At 42.6% G+C, this 15,844-nt stretch overlaps 1 protein-coding gene across 5 annotated transcripts; it reads right to left on the bottom strand.

Annotated features, from left to right (window-relative positions):
* Nucleotides 1-765: 765 nt before the first annotated feature.
* C9H1orf162 (chromosome 9 C1orf162 homolog) lies at nucleotides 766-15,758 on the bottom strand. 5 transcript variants are annotated; one of them, XM_074370155.1, is made up of 7 exons: nucleotides 6,096-15,758; nucleotides 5,907-5,983; nucleotides 4,071-4,118; nucleotides 3,221-3,290; nucleotides 1,835-1,929; nucleotides 1,526-1,575; nucleotides 766-1,279 (listed from the first exon to the last, which is right to left on the bottom strand). In XM_074370155.1, exons 3-7 carry the CDS (start codon nucleotides 4,105-4,107, stop codon nucleotides 1,118-1,120), a joined length of 414 nt encoding a protein of 137 aa, XP_074226256.1. In that variant the 5' UTR covers nucleotides 4,108-4,118; nucleotides 5,907-5,983; nucleotides 6,096-15,758; the 3' UTR covers nucleotides 766-1,117. The 5 variants fall into 5 exon arrangements, with proteins under 5 accessions (XP_074226256.1, XP_074226255.1, XP_010946601.2 ...); XM_074370154.1 differs by having other exon boundaries at nucleotides 5,907-5,979; XM_010948299.3 differs by lacking the exon at nucleotides 6,096-15,758 and adding an exon at nucleotides 4,277-4,418 and having other exon boundaries at nucleotides 5,899-6,089.
* Nucleotides 15,759-15,844: the final 86 nt, after the last annotated feature.

Here is a 15,844-nt window from a genome sequence, read left to right as displayed (position 1 = left end):
CAAAAGTTATAAAAAGAGTTTTTAAGGGAGAGCATAGCCCCTCCCATCCCTGCCTCTCAGTCCCTCAGTAGCCAAGCTCCCGTCCCCAGGGGCGATTACTAAGACCAGTTATTGGTGATTGCTCCCAGAGACATACATATATACAAACACAGGTGCACTCGGGTACGCATGCGCACACACGCGCACTCTACATGGATAGAGCATATTCAGAATTGTCTTGGTTCCTGTTTATTGTTCCCATAGGAACTTAAGAGTAATCTGACCTAGTAAAAAATAATCTTATTGGTATTTTTACTGGGATCATCTATGGAGTTATCCATCGGGATTGAGGGCAGGAGTTAATATTTGGATAATCTTTAGTTCCCATATAGTGCTGTAATGCGTACCTCTTATGCTACAGCAAGGAGACGGACATCCACACTTGAGTAGTGCTTTAGCCAACAGGGACCTTGTATTTGTGCAGAGCCCTGGGATGTACAGAGGACTTTTGCATATGATATCTTATTTATTCTTACACTAAGAGATATATGTTATTCTGTTTTCAAGACGAGGAAACTGAAACTTTCAAAGTTTAACGCACTTGCCCCAGTGACTGAAGGCAGCTAGTTAGTGGCAGAGTTTGAGACCTGTGCCCCAATCGATCCTGAGTTAGTTCCGGAGTACGACTACCCCACTACCTCCATCAGGCTTTTCTGGCTGTGGGAGAGCTCTGTACCTCTGCAGGTGATGGGGACAGACACATCAATGATGGAAAAGGAGCCCACATTGCGGAGGGTTTGCTTTTATTTGTAATGGTCTCTAGACTCCTCCCAAGGTGACCAATGATGCTGAGGGAATGCTCTTTGTGCCCAGAGCTCTGCGCCACACACTTTGGAAGGGGACAAGGGAGGCAGTGTCAGCCCTCAAAAGGGCTCACAGGCTGTTGGACCAAGTGGGCGGGTCAGCAATCTTTTCTCAGGCCGGGAAAAAGACTGACCCTTGGTCTTCAAAATGGCTGGCCATTTTTGCAGATCACACCCAGACAACTCCGACTGTGGTTTGACCCAGGCTGTTGTCCAAAATTTGTTAAAAGGGAAGGTGATGTATGAAGACGGAGCTGAGATGAGAGGAATGGGACTCAAGCCTCAGTGGAAAGGGACGTTGAGTTTGTCACTTTAATTTGAGAGTAGACAATGGGATCCAAGCCTGCAGAATGGTTCTCAGTCAGGTGATCACTCTTTTCCTTTGAGATTTTGAAAGTCATGTTGGCATAGGTATATGCCTCCTCTGGGGGTGAAAGCTGCAGAAGGAGGAGGAGGAGGAATGCGTGAGATCAATTTGGAGGAAGGTATCTCTTAGAAGCAAGTGCCTTTTAGAAGCAACTTGGAAGTTTTGGTCAGAGAAGACCCCAAGGAGATCAGAAGAACCCTTCAAAGAATCACTTGCCCGGTGCCCAGAGCAATAACACTAGTTGGTAAGGCATAACAGGGGGAAATTCCAATGGCAGAAGGCCTCCAGTGTCCCAGAAACAGCACGGTCATCTTACCTTGTCTGGAGGATCTGAGGGAAGATCCAGGGCCTGGGAATGGGAGTGACCTGCCACAAGTGCCAAGAAGAAGAGGGATAGTCTCACCAGTGGGGCCTGGAGGACTCAGAAGCCTCTCTCTTCAATCTTGGGAGATGGGATGGGGTTGGGGGAGGTGTTGGAGGTGGGAAGGGTGAAAGGTGGGGAGGGCAGGGGGAGAGTGAAGGTCTGCAGAGAGGGTGGGCTAGGCAGGTGTTACTCTCCCCCGCAAAGCTAACTCCATTCTTGATGGCAGAGAAAGAAAGGATGCCCCACCTCCTGGAGACTTACATTTTCTGTAGCTCTTTATGATGAGGAAGACGAGGGCCGTGAGCAGCAGTGTCAGGAGAACACCAGCAAAAAAGGCCAAGACCAAATGTTCTTTGCTGTTTTGGCAAAGAAAGGGAGTAGGTGACCCTCTGGGCTTTCTGAAGGCCTTTCCTGAAGACCAGAGGGTCATCTTTCCCACCTACAGGTAAACCCCTGAAATAGCTTTCATACTGCTTAACTCCCACTCCTCCCCTTCCAGATCCAGCTGAGTCCTCAGTGAAAGCTGTGGGCTCTCTTCCCTCTCAAAACACGTCCCCAGGCCTGCATGCAGCCAATTTGATATACAAGCTTAGGGGATTCATGAATTTCTTGAGACCTGGGGGACCTCCAGGTTAAGAACCATGCTCTGAAGGGGAGGGATAAATTGGGAGATTGGGATTAGTGAATACACATTACTATATATATAAAATAGATAAACAACAAGGTCCTACTATAGAGCACAGGAAACTATATTCAATAGCTTATAATAACCTATAATGAAAGAGAATATGAAAAATAATATATATACACACACATATATAAAACTGAACCACTGTGCTGTGCACCAGAAACCAACACAACATTGTAAATCAACTGTAGTTCAATTAAAGAAAAAGAACCATTACAATAGCCAAGACATGGAAACAGCCTAAATGTCCATCAATAGATGACTGGATAAAGAAGATACGGTATATTTATACAATGGAATACTATTCAGCCATAAAAACCAACAACATAATGCAATTTGCAGCAACATGGATGTTCCTGGAGAATGTCATTCTAAGTGAGGTAAGCCAGAAAGAGAAAGAAAACTACCATATGAGATCACTCATATGTGGAACCTAAAAACAACAAAAACAAAAAACAAAACAGAAATAGACTCATAGACATAGAATACAAATTTGTGATTGCCAAGGGGGCGGGGGTGGGGGTGGGAAGGGACAGACTGGGATTTCAAAATGTAGAATAGATAAACAAGATTATACTGTATAGCACAGAGAAATAGATACAAGATCTTATAATAGCTCACAGTGAAAAAAAATGTTGACAATGAATATATGTATGTTCATGTATAACTGAAAAATTGGAAGATGGGATGGGGTTGGGGGAGGTGTTGGAGGTGGGACACAACATTGTAAAATGACTATAACTCAATAAAAAAAATGTTAAGAAAAAAAAATAAAAACAAAAACTCCCCTCAAAAGAAAGAGAACCATACTCTGAAGGTAAGAAGCTGATTTAGTTCTTCCGCTGTTTCTGGTCCCTTCTCTCCCGACCTCCCGCCCCAAGTCCATAAGGCAAAGCTGCCGACACAAAATCAAATGCCACGTGGTCCGAGATAAAGAGGGTGGGAGGACTGCCGCTTACTTGGGGTGGCCAGACAGGCAGGGTGCAGAGGTAACTGCCGGAGCCGCTGTGGACTGGGTGCTTTGTCTGTCTGTGAGAGAACACGAAGGGGATTAGCGCACCTGCCACGTGGCTCTCCAGCTTAAGGGTCCCCGCTGCCCCCGCACCGTATCTAGGAAACCAGGGGAAACTAACGACGGGAGCTACAGCTCCACAGAAGGAGAGAACATGGTTTCTTAGGTCCCGGCTCCCTTAACATGAACACTAGATCAGAAACTTCAACAACAATCCGCTACACAAATGAAAGAAGGGCCGAGTGTTTCTGCAGCCCCATATGTCCCTTTGATAAAAGCACTGCAGGTCTCTCCCTCAAAGATTTTAGTAAGACCCTACGGACATAAGCTGCTTGGGACTTAAGCGGAGACTGTCAAGTCCAGGGAGTAGAGACCGAAAAGTGAACCCCAGAACTAGTGTTTCCTAAAGTCCTGGGGAATCTGACCTTGGAAACTGCTGCCTTTTTTGGTTCATTTTTTAAGGCAGCTATTAACAGTGACTAGCCAGAGGCAGCCTCAGTGAGCTTTCCTAACACCTACACCACAAACAGAGGCACAGCGAGGGAAGTGATTCTCATAAACTGCCTAGATGCTCTAATATTGAGCACACAGACACCCTCCACCCAAAGCTGGAGGATCAGAGAGTTCCCTCTAGTTCCCCTTTTCATTCATCTTGGCATTGGATCCTGCATCGTGGTAAAATCTGATTCTTCCAACTTCGGAAATGTTTCATTACAGCCCTTCAGCACAGTTTCCGGTCATCCCAGTCCATTTCAACTCAGCAGTGAGGCAGGTAATGGGTTCTGTCCTGGACTTACTATTGTTGGATTCAGGTTTGGAAATATCGCTTCCCATGTCTGTGTCCCCTGAGGATTAAAAAAAAAAAATAGTACCTCCTAGAAAACTTGGAAAGGACAGGCAGCAGAGGGGCTAATTCTGAAACTGTAATCTTAATATAAGAGCAGTAGCATGGGGGAGAGGCAAGTGGTGGGTGGGTGTTCTAGTGAGATCAGGAGTCACACACTTTATAGTGTGAGTACCACAGCTCAGGAGGCAGTCCTCAGCTTTGTAGGTCCATAAGTTTCATCTTATTAAGGCACCGAGAATCAAATGATTGCTCTGGAACTGACTCACAGTAACCAACCCACAGGAGACTGATGTATGAACTGGAATGACATAAGGAACACGTTGATGTTAACCAGTGCGTTCTATCAGAACATATGAAAAAGCCAGTTAAAACCATAATTTTGTCTGATAAACATTGAATTGAAGTAAGTATGAGAGACGCAGAATGGCTGATTTTAATACTGAGTGTCATCTGGGTCTGATGCATTCACTTCACTCTTTCCTGGAAATGCTGCATAAACTGACTAACTTGTTCTTCGAAGTCTTTCCTCCAGGTTGCATCGGACACTTCCATTTTCTTCACATATTATCTTTTCAAGTGTGGCAATGCCCTTATCTAAACTATGGTTCTATTTGTTAAGCTTTCTGTATTTTCCCTCTTTTATTTATTTGTCCTAAGAAGCATGAAGTACCTAAAAGCAGAAAAGCAAAACTACCCAAACTCCCACTGCCCATTGGCAATATTCTAGTTGAACTTCCATGCATTTTTTTAAAAAGCTAGTTGAAATTCTTCTTCATATCTTCTTTTTTCACTAAGCTTTTTATCATAAACATTTCCCTATCTTATTAAAAGCTTTCTGTAAGTCTTTTTAGTGGTGATGTATCTTTCTGTTATAGCTATGTACTATAGCTTGCTTTGCTAGTTCCCTGCTTGTTGATAAAAATTGTTCTCACTTTTATTTAAATAAAATAAAATAATAAAACAATTTTAGGAGGCCACAATTTTGCTTCGTACTTAGGCAAACTCAAGATAAGAATTTTTGGCTCTGCAATAGCTACTATATTTTAAGATAATTTATTTAGACAATAAATGCCATCAATCATGTCTGTTTAATTGTTCAGCTCTCAAAGGCGAATCAATTTCCAAGTCTTGGACATGGGGGAGGGTTGGGAGAAGGACGCCATGTACCAGTTACAGCACTTAACAGCAACATTATCACGTGCCTTATATCAGCCAAACTCTTTAAAAGCATGTAATTAAGGCTAATAAAAAAAAGTTGCCAATAGGGGAATTTGGTGAGAATTCTGAGCCATGAGAGCGGAAAGCCCACCATCCATAGCAGAATCAACCATGGTAACAATTTTTCTAGCACTTTTTGCTCCTTTTCTAATTTCAAAGTCAATGGTGCTTTTGTAGAGCACCTTAAAATATTTATATACTATTTTTTAAATATTGAAATACACGTTTGCACTAAACAGAGTACGAACATATCCTGTGAACTTGTACTGGGCCATACCATTGGGGAGGTAGAAGAGGAAAGGACCATGGTTTCTGTAAAATCTTAATCTTCCCATGAGTGGTTCTGAATTTTACAACCACCTCCTAAAAATGTTAGCACAGCCACTGAAACAAAAGCTGGGCCCCCCACCCTGGAAGACAAAACCATCGCACAACGCCCCAGGAAAACAGTGACTTACAGACCCAGGCCAAGAAAAGCAGGAAACACATTCTCTTTGAAAACATCACCTCCAAATATTTGACAGAAACGTAAATTAAAACAGAAACAGTGCTATATATACCTTTTCACCTTTTTTCTGGCATTGGAGAGTCTTCCTGATTGTCAAAATCCACCAACTACATGCAGCCGTTCAAATACAACCCTTCCTCCACCACATAAAGTTAAAAAGAAAAAAAAGAAACCGCTAAAAATTAGATAACATTTTCTTTTGGTGATCATTCCATCTAGATTCAAAGCATGGAGGGTAAACGAATTTACCTTTTAAGAAAAAGTCCAGTCATGAGATGTTTGAGACTGAGCTTTTTACACGCTGCTTCAGCCACCACCCCTTTTTTTCAGGATGATGAAACATTGGGTACTCCCACCGCCACTGCCTCCATCAAGCTCCGTGTCGCAAAGGTCCAGGGCAGACTTCCTCCTTGTGGCCAACATTATATATATATTTTTAACTCCATAAGCAGAGAACAGAAAAGAGGGGAATAAGACAAGTTTTTTTCTCTTTTTTTTTGTCTTCCTTTCTCTTTGCCTGTCTTTCTTGCTAGATTATGCCTTTTTTTCCTTTTGTCTCTCTTCTTTATATTAGGGATTTTTTTAAAAAAATTTTCCCCTGGGTATTTATTTTTAAGAGATGAGTTTGTTTGTTTGTTTATCTATTTATCTATGGGGGGAGGTAATTAGGTTTTATTCATTTAATTTTTAATGGTAATAACTGGGGATCAAACCTACAACCTCGTGCATGTTAAGCACATACTGAGATATTGAGCTATAGCCTTCCCCCAACAGGTTTATTTCTAATTAAGCATTTACTGAGTATGTAACCACCATGCCAAATATTGGGGGGTCACAGTGGTATGACATTGTATTTGCCATCAAACACCTTGCAGTCTCATTTATTCTAACCAAAGAGATGAGTTTGATAAAACAAAACAAAACCAAACCATGAAGAGCAAGTGCAGGCTGGACAGAATTTGGGTGTGAAGATTATGGAGATCTTGTCAAAGGGAAGGTGAATCATTGACTTATAAACATTTATCCATAAAACAATATTAATAAATACACTCACTAAGTGAACACAGTGGCCACGCAATGGGCTAAGCGGTGGGGGTATTTCAGGGATAAGGCAGAAAGCTCCTCCTGGGGCCTATGGTCTGATTGAGAAGAGAAATGATAAACAAGGAAACAACAGAGTCACCACGGACTGAGTTAGGGGCCATGGAGGACGGAAGCAGAGTGCCATGCTGGGGAGTCAACGATGGGAGAACGACTTCAGAGAAACTGGATGACCGGGGAGGGCCTGTCCAAGGAGCCATATTTACTCTGAGAACCAGAGGACAGGAAGGAGCTGGACTGGCACAGAGCCTGGGAAGACAGTTTCAGGCAGAAGGCAGAGCAACTCGCGGGCCTGGAAGAAGGGAAGGGCTGGCAGAGCTGGCGGAGTCAGGCAAGGATTTTGCGCGAGCAGGGAGACCTGGAGCTCGGGGCCTGGAGCGTGGGTGGGTTTGGATGAGCGGAGAAAGGACCACGTGAGGAGGGCCCAGGCCCAGGCCCAGGCCCAGGCCTGGCGGCTGGGGTTCAGGTGATAGCACTTGTGATCTCACATGTTATCATATCATCATGGTTCAGGAGCTCAGGCTTTGTAAACGGGGGAAGTAGAAAACAGTTGCATAGACAGATTTGAGACGGATTGTGGAGGTCTTTAAATCCAAGCAAAACATACATTTTAAACATTAATAAGGAACAATGGAAGGTTTTTGAATTGGGGTATAATATGATAAACATGGCCTTTAAGATAGATTATACCACATCAAACAAGATAAACTGTGGGTAAAGAAAGGGATGAGGAAGCAAGCTAGGGGAGCGTGGCAACATCTCAGGTATCTAATAATAAGGGCGCGAGCATCGGGAATGGGGAGGAGTCCCCAGGTGAAATAAGATGGGAAGTTATCAGACTTGCGACCAGGATACAGGGCATGAAACAGCGGAATGAGTCAACAGTTACTTCAAGTGTTTGAATCTCAGTGGCTGAGAGAATTCATTTGTTCATTCACTCCAAAATCATTTATTGAACATTTACCATGTGCCATGCACTGAGTTCCAAGTTCTGAGGACCAAACGATGAGCAAAAGACAGCCTTCCGTGCAGGATCCCTGGTTGTGTATGCCTAAGACACGGGGAACCAGGGAAGGCTTCCTGGAGGAAAACAAGCCCAAATCTACTGTGACTGGAGTTCCACTAGGTCAAGATGGGGCGGGGAGGGGGGATGATCAGATGGAAGAGAACATTAAAATTCAAAACCCTGTGCCAGAAAGGAGAGTAGGAAGCCCAAAAACAAATAAACAAAAAGGCTAGTGTGAAAGAGCTAGGAAGAGTGTGAGGAGGTGCTGGGGTGTTGGGGGCACGCGGAGCAGGCTGGGGGTGGAATTTGAGAGCCAGGAAGTGGCCAGCTCCCTCAGAGCTTTTGTCTTTATGACAAGAGAATTGGGCTTACCTACACTGAAGGTACTAAACAATGGCGACGTGCTCAGAATTGCTTTCTGAAAAAATCTCTAAAACTGGGGGAGAGAGAACAGACTGGAAGGCAGCTGGAATAGCTATGAAAAGACTGGTCAAGAGATCATTACGGCGATCCCGTCGAGGGGTAACAGTAGCTGGGACTAGGCTGGTAGCAGCAGAGAGATGGAGATGTAACTGAATTTGAGAGAGATTAGGACAGCGGTAGCAAATACAAGGGAGGATAAAAGTCAAGGGCTGTGATCAGGGATATCGCCGAAGGGCTGAAGGAGGAAGAGGAGCCAGAGAAGGAGAGCAGCAGCTCAAGATTCAGAGTGAAGATTAATTAATCAGATATTTACTGAGCACCTACCATGACCCAAACATGCTGCTAAGTTCTGGAGTAAGTAAGTGTCATGAAATGTTGCAGATACTGTGTTAGGCACACAGGATGAAGTGGGACCCAAAAGAGAAAGGACTCAGGCTACAACAATGAGGAGGCAGAGTGGGTGTCTAGAAAAGCATCATAGAGGAGATGCTGTTTCAATTGCATCTTGAAAGATGAATCACATTTTCTAGGCAGACTGAGGAAGGAAGTGTACTCTGGGCAGAGGGACCATGTGAGCAAAGACATGCTTTGTCATGTTCAGAGGAATTCAAGTATTTCAGCATTGCTGGTGCTACAGGGAGTGAGGGTGGATGGGGGCGGGGAATGGAGGAGGAAAGGCCACAGGGGAAGGGCAGGACCACCTGATGGAGGACCCTAAATAGACTTCAGTGTAAGGGCAACGGAGAGACTGCTGAAGCACGTAACATCACATTCCGGTTTGGGCACTGGAGTGTAGGAGGGACTGGTGAGGGGCCAGAGAGTGGGCGGGGAGTCCTTTGCAGAGTTTCAGATGAGAAACGGGGAAGACGTGATCAGAGGCACTGGCCTTGGGGCAGAGGAGGGAGGACAGGAAGGTGATGAATCCGGTCTTTCACTGGTTGTGAGAGGAAGGTAAGGGAGAGAGAGGAGCTCAGGAGAACTCCCAGGATTCTGCCCTGGATCATGGATTAACAGTGAGAATATAGAAGGGAGTGGGCCCATATAATGAGTTTACTTTCGGACACATTGAGTTTAGGGTGCCCGTGGAACGTTGGAGTAGAGATGCCGAGGGTGTAGTTTGGATGCACAGGTTGGAGACTCACGGAAGAGGTCTAGATTTGTGTGGTAGAGGATACTAGTTCTCACCCTGCCTCTCAGTTCTTGGCCTGATGATTTCTTATTATCTCTAGGTGCTTTAATATTTTTAAGATGTGTTTTGTATTTCACCCAGATGTTAAAAATTTCTTCAGTCAGAGAGTTGGTCTGAGTTACCTAGTCTAGCATTACTGGAAGCAAATGTTAAAATATTTTGCATCTTAATTGCATTTAACTCCAACCACAAGGTTCTAGGAATTTAAATCTTAATTATATTTCTCACTCCAACAACAAACAGAAAATTTAATTTTAAGCCAGGTATGTTTTACAATATTAATAAAGAATATATGGTTTGTAGAATAAACCTTACAAAAGATGTACAAGAACCTAACAGAACATTTTTAATGAAAAACACTTATGACCCAATAAATAGAAACATAATCCCTAATTTAATCGCTTTCTCTGGTATCATTTATCTTGTTCTATTTCCTGCATTTCCTGAAAACCAGAATTTATGTCTTACGTCTTGGTAGATCAACCAAAATATTTTTGGCTAGATTACATCAAGGTCATATTGTCTACTTCATATTTCAGCACTCTAGGAAGCATACCTGGTTATTCCACCATGAGTGCTGCTAAGAATAATCACTGAATTAGGTAATTGGCCACTTGATTGGAATGATCTTCAGATTCTTATTAGTTACAATTGATTAAAAATTATTTTTATGGTCATTATAAAGTTTATAACAAAAGTAAAGAATCTAATAACATTTCCTTTTTTATTGTCAAATGTAATCCATTTCTTTTGCTAATACAAAAGTACTTCAATTGGACTTTTTCATACCATACATTCAAAAAATAGTTGTGGTAACTCTAATTTGAGATTGCACCACCAGTCACTATTGCAGCCAGTTTGTCAGTACTGAACCACATCCGCCACATAGAAATAAATTTCTGGTATTTTGAAGGTAGAGATTTGGGGCTGTAATTTGGACTCCAGGAACCCTGCTCAGGGTTATCTCCTTCTCCTTACCGCCTTCTTGAACCTGACTGGTTTCTCTCTGGGTTGTGGCACCATGCTCCTTGGGCGCAGGAAAACAAACTCCTGCAGCACACCCACAGGCCCTTGTCCAAAAGGAGCAGTGTGTGCTCTACAGCTGGTGGCTGCAGGACCGTCCAGGTGACAGAGCACTGGCCTGGCTACCCACACAGCACACTGCAGTGTTGCTTTGAGTGCAGATGTCACTCACTGGCTCCCTAACTCTGGGGACCGTGGGGCATGCTGTTAGTCTCTGCTTGGATCCTGTGGCCTTATGAGGAGCCTCAGATGATGGTGTTCTCAGTCTGAACTGACTGGCCTGAGGGCTCTGGCAGCTGCATGGCTAGCCTGACTGTCCCCTGGACTGAGGAGAATAGTATTTCCTGAATATAGGCCATTCACATCCACCTGTTTGGGAAGCTCTAAACTTGTGCAAAGGTTGTGAGCTGGAAAAGTTTAGATGTTTGAAAAACAGCCAGGAAAGAAGCACCAAAGCAGAATAAACAAGGAGAGAAGTAGGTGGGATCAGAGAGACTGCAGGGGACCAGATCACACAGGATCTTGTGAGCTATGGTAGAAATTGAATGTGATGGGGCATTAAAATTTTTTATGTGGGGGAATATGATTTGACTTACATTTTATTAACCTCATCTGGCTGCAGAGAATTGTTAAAAGGGATGCAAGAATGATGACGGATAATCATAGCAGTCCAAGTGGAACACAACAGCTTGGATTAGGCAGTGGCAGAATTTATCAATTTGTGGCAAGTTTTGAGAGTAGAGACGACAGGACTTGCTGAGATAGAAAAGTGAAAGGAACTAAGGTTGACTCCTAGATTTTGGGTTGAGCAACTTGGGTGAATGGTGCTGCATCTGAAGTGGAGAAAACTAGGGAGAGCAAGCTGGGAGTGAAGATTAAGAGATCTGTTTCGGACTTAGGTTCGAGATGACTTTCAAACATCCAGATAGGTGTGCAGACATACTAGGGTCCCTCCTTCCATCAAAGACCCTTACTTCTAACTGTGCTCTGCATCTTGTCATCTTATATTTCTCAGGAATCTTACACTATCAGTTGTCCTCTCACTCTCTCACATCGACTTCTCCCTTGCTGCTTTTCTTTTCCAAAGCATTTAAACCTGCTCAAGCCACTCCTATTTCCAAACAAAAACAAAAAGTCCCTCAAACTCTTCTGTTTTAACTCACACATCCTCCTTGATCATTGTCTTTCTTTTTCTCCTCCTCTTTATAGCCATACTTCTGGACAAAATGCTCCCACTGAGAGCGGCAATGACCTTCCAGTTGAATCAAATGGGCACACCTTGGCCCTTACCTTACTTGACCTCTTAGCGTCAGTTTCCAACTCAAACTGCCCTCCTCTGCTGAAGCGACACACCCCTCGTCTTCCTCCCACCTCTCTGGCCCTTCCTCCTCAGGCTCCTTTACCTGGTCGATCTCCATCTAATCTGAGACAACCTTCTCTTCTCACTCTATACTATTTAACTAGGTTATTTCATCCATTCTCTACACCTAACTTACTATCTATGTGCTCCTGATATCTTAATTTATGTTTCTTTTTTTTTAATTGAAGTACAATTACAATGTGTCAATTTCTGGTGTACAGCAGAGTCCCAGTCACGCATATACATACATACATTTGTTTTCATATTTTAATTTATGTTTCTAGCTATAACTTTTACCAGAGCTTCAGCTCATTTCCCACGTTACCACATGGCCATCACTCATATTCAATATTTTCAATAATATTCAGTATTGAATTCATATTCACTAATATGAATTCAATACTTCTGTTCAGTAAGAAAACACGCAGTACTTTCTCCCTTGAAATTACGTCCTCTCATCTAATCTCTATCTCAATTAACAGTAACACCAGAAGCCAGAAACCTGGGAGACAATTTACACACTTCTTCCAATTTTACACTCTGCTCTCCTCCTAATAAGCAAGGCTTGTCAACTCAAACTCTAAAATCTATGCCAAATCTCCTTCTCTCGTTATCACCATTCTCTTTCAAGCCATCATCAGCTCCCACCTAGACTCTGATAGCTTCCTCCCTGCTCTTGCTGCCCACTCTTATTGTCTCCCACTATCTTTCAGGGGTCAGAGTTGTAAAAAAAAAAAAAAAAAAAAAAACAGAACATAAGGATGAAGATGCGACAGAGATTATGTGGCTTGCAAAGTCTGAACTATTACTACCTGGCCCTTTAGAGAAAAAGTTTGCTGACTACTATTTCAATACATTATTTATAATTTCCTCTGCTCAAATCTTTTTACTAGCTTCCCATTCTTTTAAAGAACATACAATTCTTTAATATGGCCAGGAAAGCCATAAACCTGCACAATCTGGATAAACTACTTCTCCAGCATCATCTCCTGCCATTCTCCCCTTCCCTCTCTATGCTCCAGTTCTGTTTTTTAAGGTGCCACGCTTTCTCACCTCAGGGTCTTTGCACAAGATGTCCCGTTTTATTATCTCCCTATCCTTCAGATTATCAATTTAAATATAATTTGTTCCAGAAGGCCTTTCAAGCTCCTATGCTGGATTAAGTTCACTTATTATGCATGTCCCTATCACCCTGCAGTTTTACCATTAGGAATATACACTGTTCAATGTCTAGGCTGCCAGGCTGAGAGCTATGGGGACAGACAGTATGTTGCCTTACTAGCCCTAGTTTCAAGGTGCCTGACACATACTGTGCTTTTCATGCCTGAGTGAACATCCTGTTCCTCCACTGAGAAACCATTCTTTCAATGTCCAGCCTTACCTTTCTAGACTCAGTGGAAGAAGTTTCCCTTCTGTTGAGGCTAATTCCTCCACTTGTCATCTGAGTATCATCCTCCCACTTATGGATTTTACTACACCTATCACCCCTCTCTATTCTTTTCATCCTCTTCTTCCTTCAGTTTTTCTTTACAGCTATTATTAGTTCAAGCCTCTTTCATCTTAAAACAGACTCCCCTTAGCCAATCTTTGGCTCCCTCTAGTTCCTATCCCCTATCTCCTGGGGTGAGAAATGTTCTTGGTTATTCTACCTTAGGCCTGTTTCCTCACTGCCTTTCAATCCTTTAACACCACTGTAATCTATCTTCTGTCCCTGCCATTCAACCAAAATTACTGAGAAGGGCCACCAAAGACCTCCAACTTATTTTAAGTCCTCTTAATCTTCTCGGAAAATTGGCTATTCCTACATGAAACTCTCCACTCTCCTGATTTTACGCCACTACTCTCTGCTGGTTCCCCTCCAGAGACTAGCCATTCCCTCTTTTGCAGAAAACTGTTCTCTGCTGTTCCTTAAACATCGTTCTTTCATGACTTACACTTAGCCCTATTCTTTTTCCTGAAACACAGTTCCTACTGTATTCCAAGTCACAGTGAATAGTACGTCCCCTTTTCTTCTCTCAAGCAAGAAATCTGTGACTCAACTTGAATCTTCCTTTCTTCCATACTCTCCCCACATCAAGTCCTAATGTTGCGTTTAATAGCTCTCATCAATTCCTTCCTTTCCACCCACACTGCCTAAGCCTTTAAGGTCTTCAATGCCTTTAGCTACAAAGACCCAACAGCCCAAGTAGCTTTGCCTCTCTCCAAACCATCCTCTACTGCTATTAGTGATTTTTCTGAAACAAAAATCTAGTCATCATTCCTCTGCTTAAAACCTCTCACTGGCCTCTGGACACTCAGAACAAGACTCAACATCTAAGAACAGCAAATAGAGACCTAATATACTCCTTACTATTTATAATTCACTTTTAACTAATTTCTTGAGAGTTTAAAAAATGTTAGCTCTCCTACACTGGCTCCTCCAGTCACAGATGCTGTTTCATCTTCCTGCATTCTAACGTCCCCTCTTCAGGCTAATTTCCTCTTGCAAGTGCCAGCTCAGACATCATTTTCTGTCACCTTTCTGCTCTCTCCATGTTATACAGGATACTTTCATTGACACCTTGGGAGTAGAACTTTTGCTTTTTAAGTATTATTCATTCAGGTTAACACTTACGGATAGGATAGTTGTGGTGGTTCACAATACGTCAGCTTGGTTAGGCTGAACCTCCCTGAATGCTCTCGTTAGAATGAACCACAAGAGGTTCTTGAGCAATTTCAGGGGAAATGCAGAGCAGCCACTACTCTGGGGCTCACACGTGTTGTCGCTGATTGGCTGGCTCACCAGCTGTAGCCGGGCCTGCAACTACCCAACCTTTCCCTGGATCATACTTCAGCTTCTCTAACTTCTGGACCAGATGGGTGAAGAAGGGCCTGGTACTTTACAGGTCCATCATTCCACCAAGATCAGAGGTAATAAAAACTGACAAGGGTTTCAGTCTGGGCTTGTGACTTCCACTTGTTCCTACCCTCTCCCGCTTTACGTCCATCTTCCCTTCCTAACTGCCTGCTCCACGGATGTCAAGCTCGTCATCAGAAATAAAGATTAAGAGGTTGTTTAACCAACTCCCATGACAGTGTAAAGTCAGATCCCTTGCATCTAAACATACATCCCAGTAGTTCTGCTTCGCTCACTGAATGCTGACACAGGTATGCACACAGGTAATGAGGCTACCGAGGCCATCTAACATGGTGCTGATAAGATCTTAACACTCTGAAAGCACCTTGTGCTAGTCTGAATTGTATCACATATTCTTACTGCCTTTCCAGTAGTTTTTTTATCCCCTGAAGTAGGAACTTTTATTTCTGTATGACCAGTACAGGGCTGTGCCTAGCACAACAATCCTTTGTTTAGTGAATAATTTGGAAAAAACTCTGTTGGACCTATCAAAATCTCCCTTAAGTAACATCTTAATAATATGGTCAATATGATTTCTATAGAAGATGAATACATTAGCCATCAATAAATATTGACCTAAATGACTGTTATATAATTAAAATCCCAAGAAGTTACTGAAAATAGCAATTACCCATATGGTACATATTTTCAAATATTTCCTATTTAAGTCCATATGTGTACAAGTAAATCCTTATACAAGTATGCAAAACTGAGAAAACTACATGCAGACAAACCTATGAAAGAGTACAATTTTCTGATTTATCTGCTGGATTCTTAAGAGTGATTTTATGACACAATGAGTCCATCATATTTTCCGTAGACATATTACTAAAATAAAAATAAAGTCAATGATATAACTTGATATATAAGATTTCCTTTAGTTATTTAAAATATACTAAAGAATACTAGAAAGCTTTAAATTTCCCATATCAGCCAGAACTAGCTTATCACTAACAGTCTTATAAACATGATTATCAGTTCAATGACATCTTTAATTTTT

The sequence above is a fragment of the Camelus bactrianus genome, chromosome 9, assembly GCF_048773025.1.
Source record: "Camelus bactrianus isolate YW-2024 breed Bactrian camel chromosome 9, ASM4877302v1, whole genome shotgun sequence".
Lineage (NCBI taxonomy): Eukaryota > Metazoa > Chordata > Mammalia > Artiodactyla > Camelidae > Camelus > Camelus bactrianus.
Note: the sequence above shows the minus strand (reverse complement) of the source record. Positions and strands in the feature narration are given on the sequence as shown.

Bases quoted from the DNA above. Each gene is read 5' to 3' on its own strand.
- C9H1orf162 (XM_074370155.1), bottom strand. From the start codon at position 4,107: ATGGGAAGCGATATTTCCAAACCTGAATCCAACAATA. The intron at 3,291-4,070 runs GTAAGTCCAGGA...GTTCTCTCACAG, and splicing joins CAAACCTGAATCCAACAATA to ACAGACAAAGCACCCAGTCC. The intron at 1,576-1,834 runs GTAAGTCTCCAG...CACTTGTGGCAG, and splicing joins CATAAAGAGCTACAGAAAAT to GTCACTCCCATTCCCAGGCC.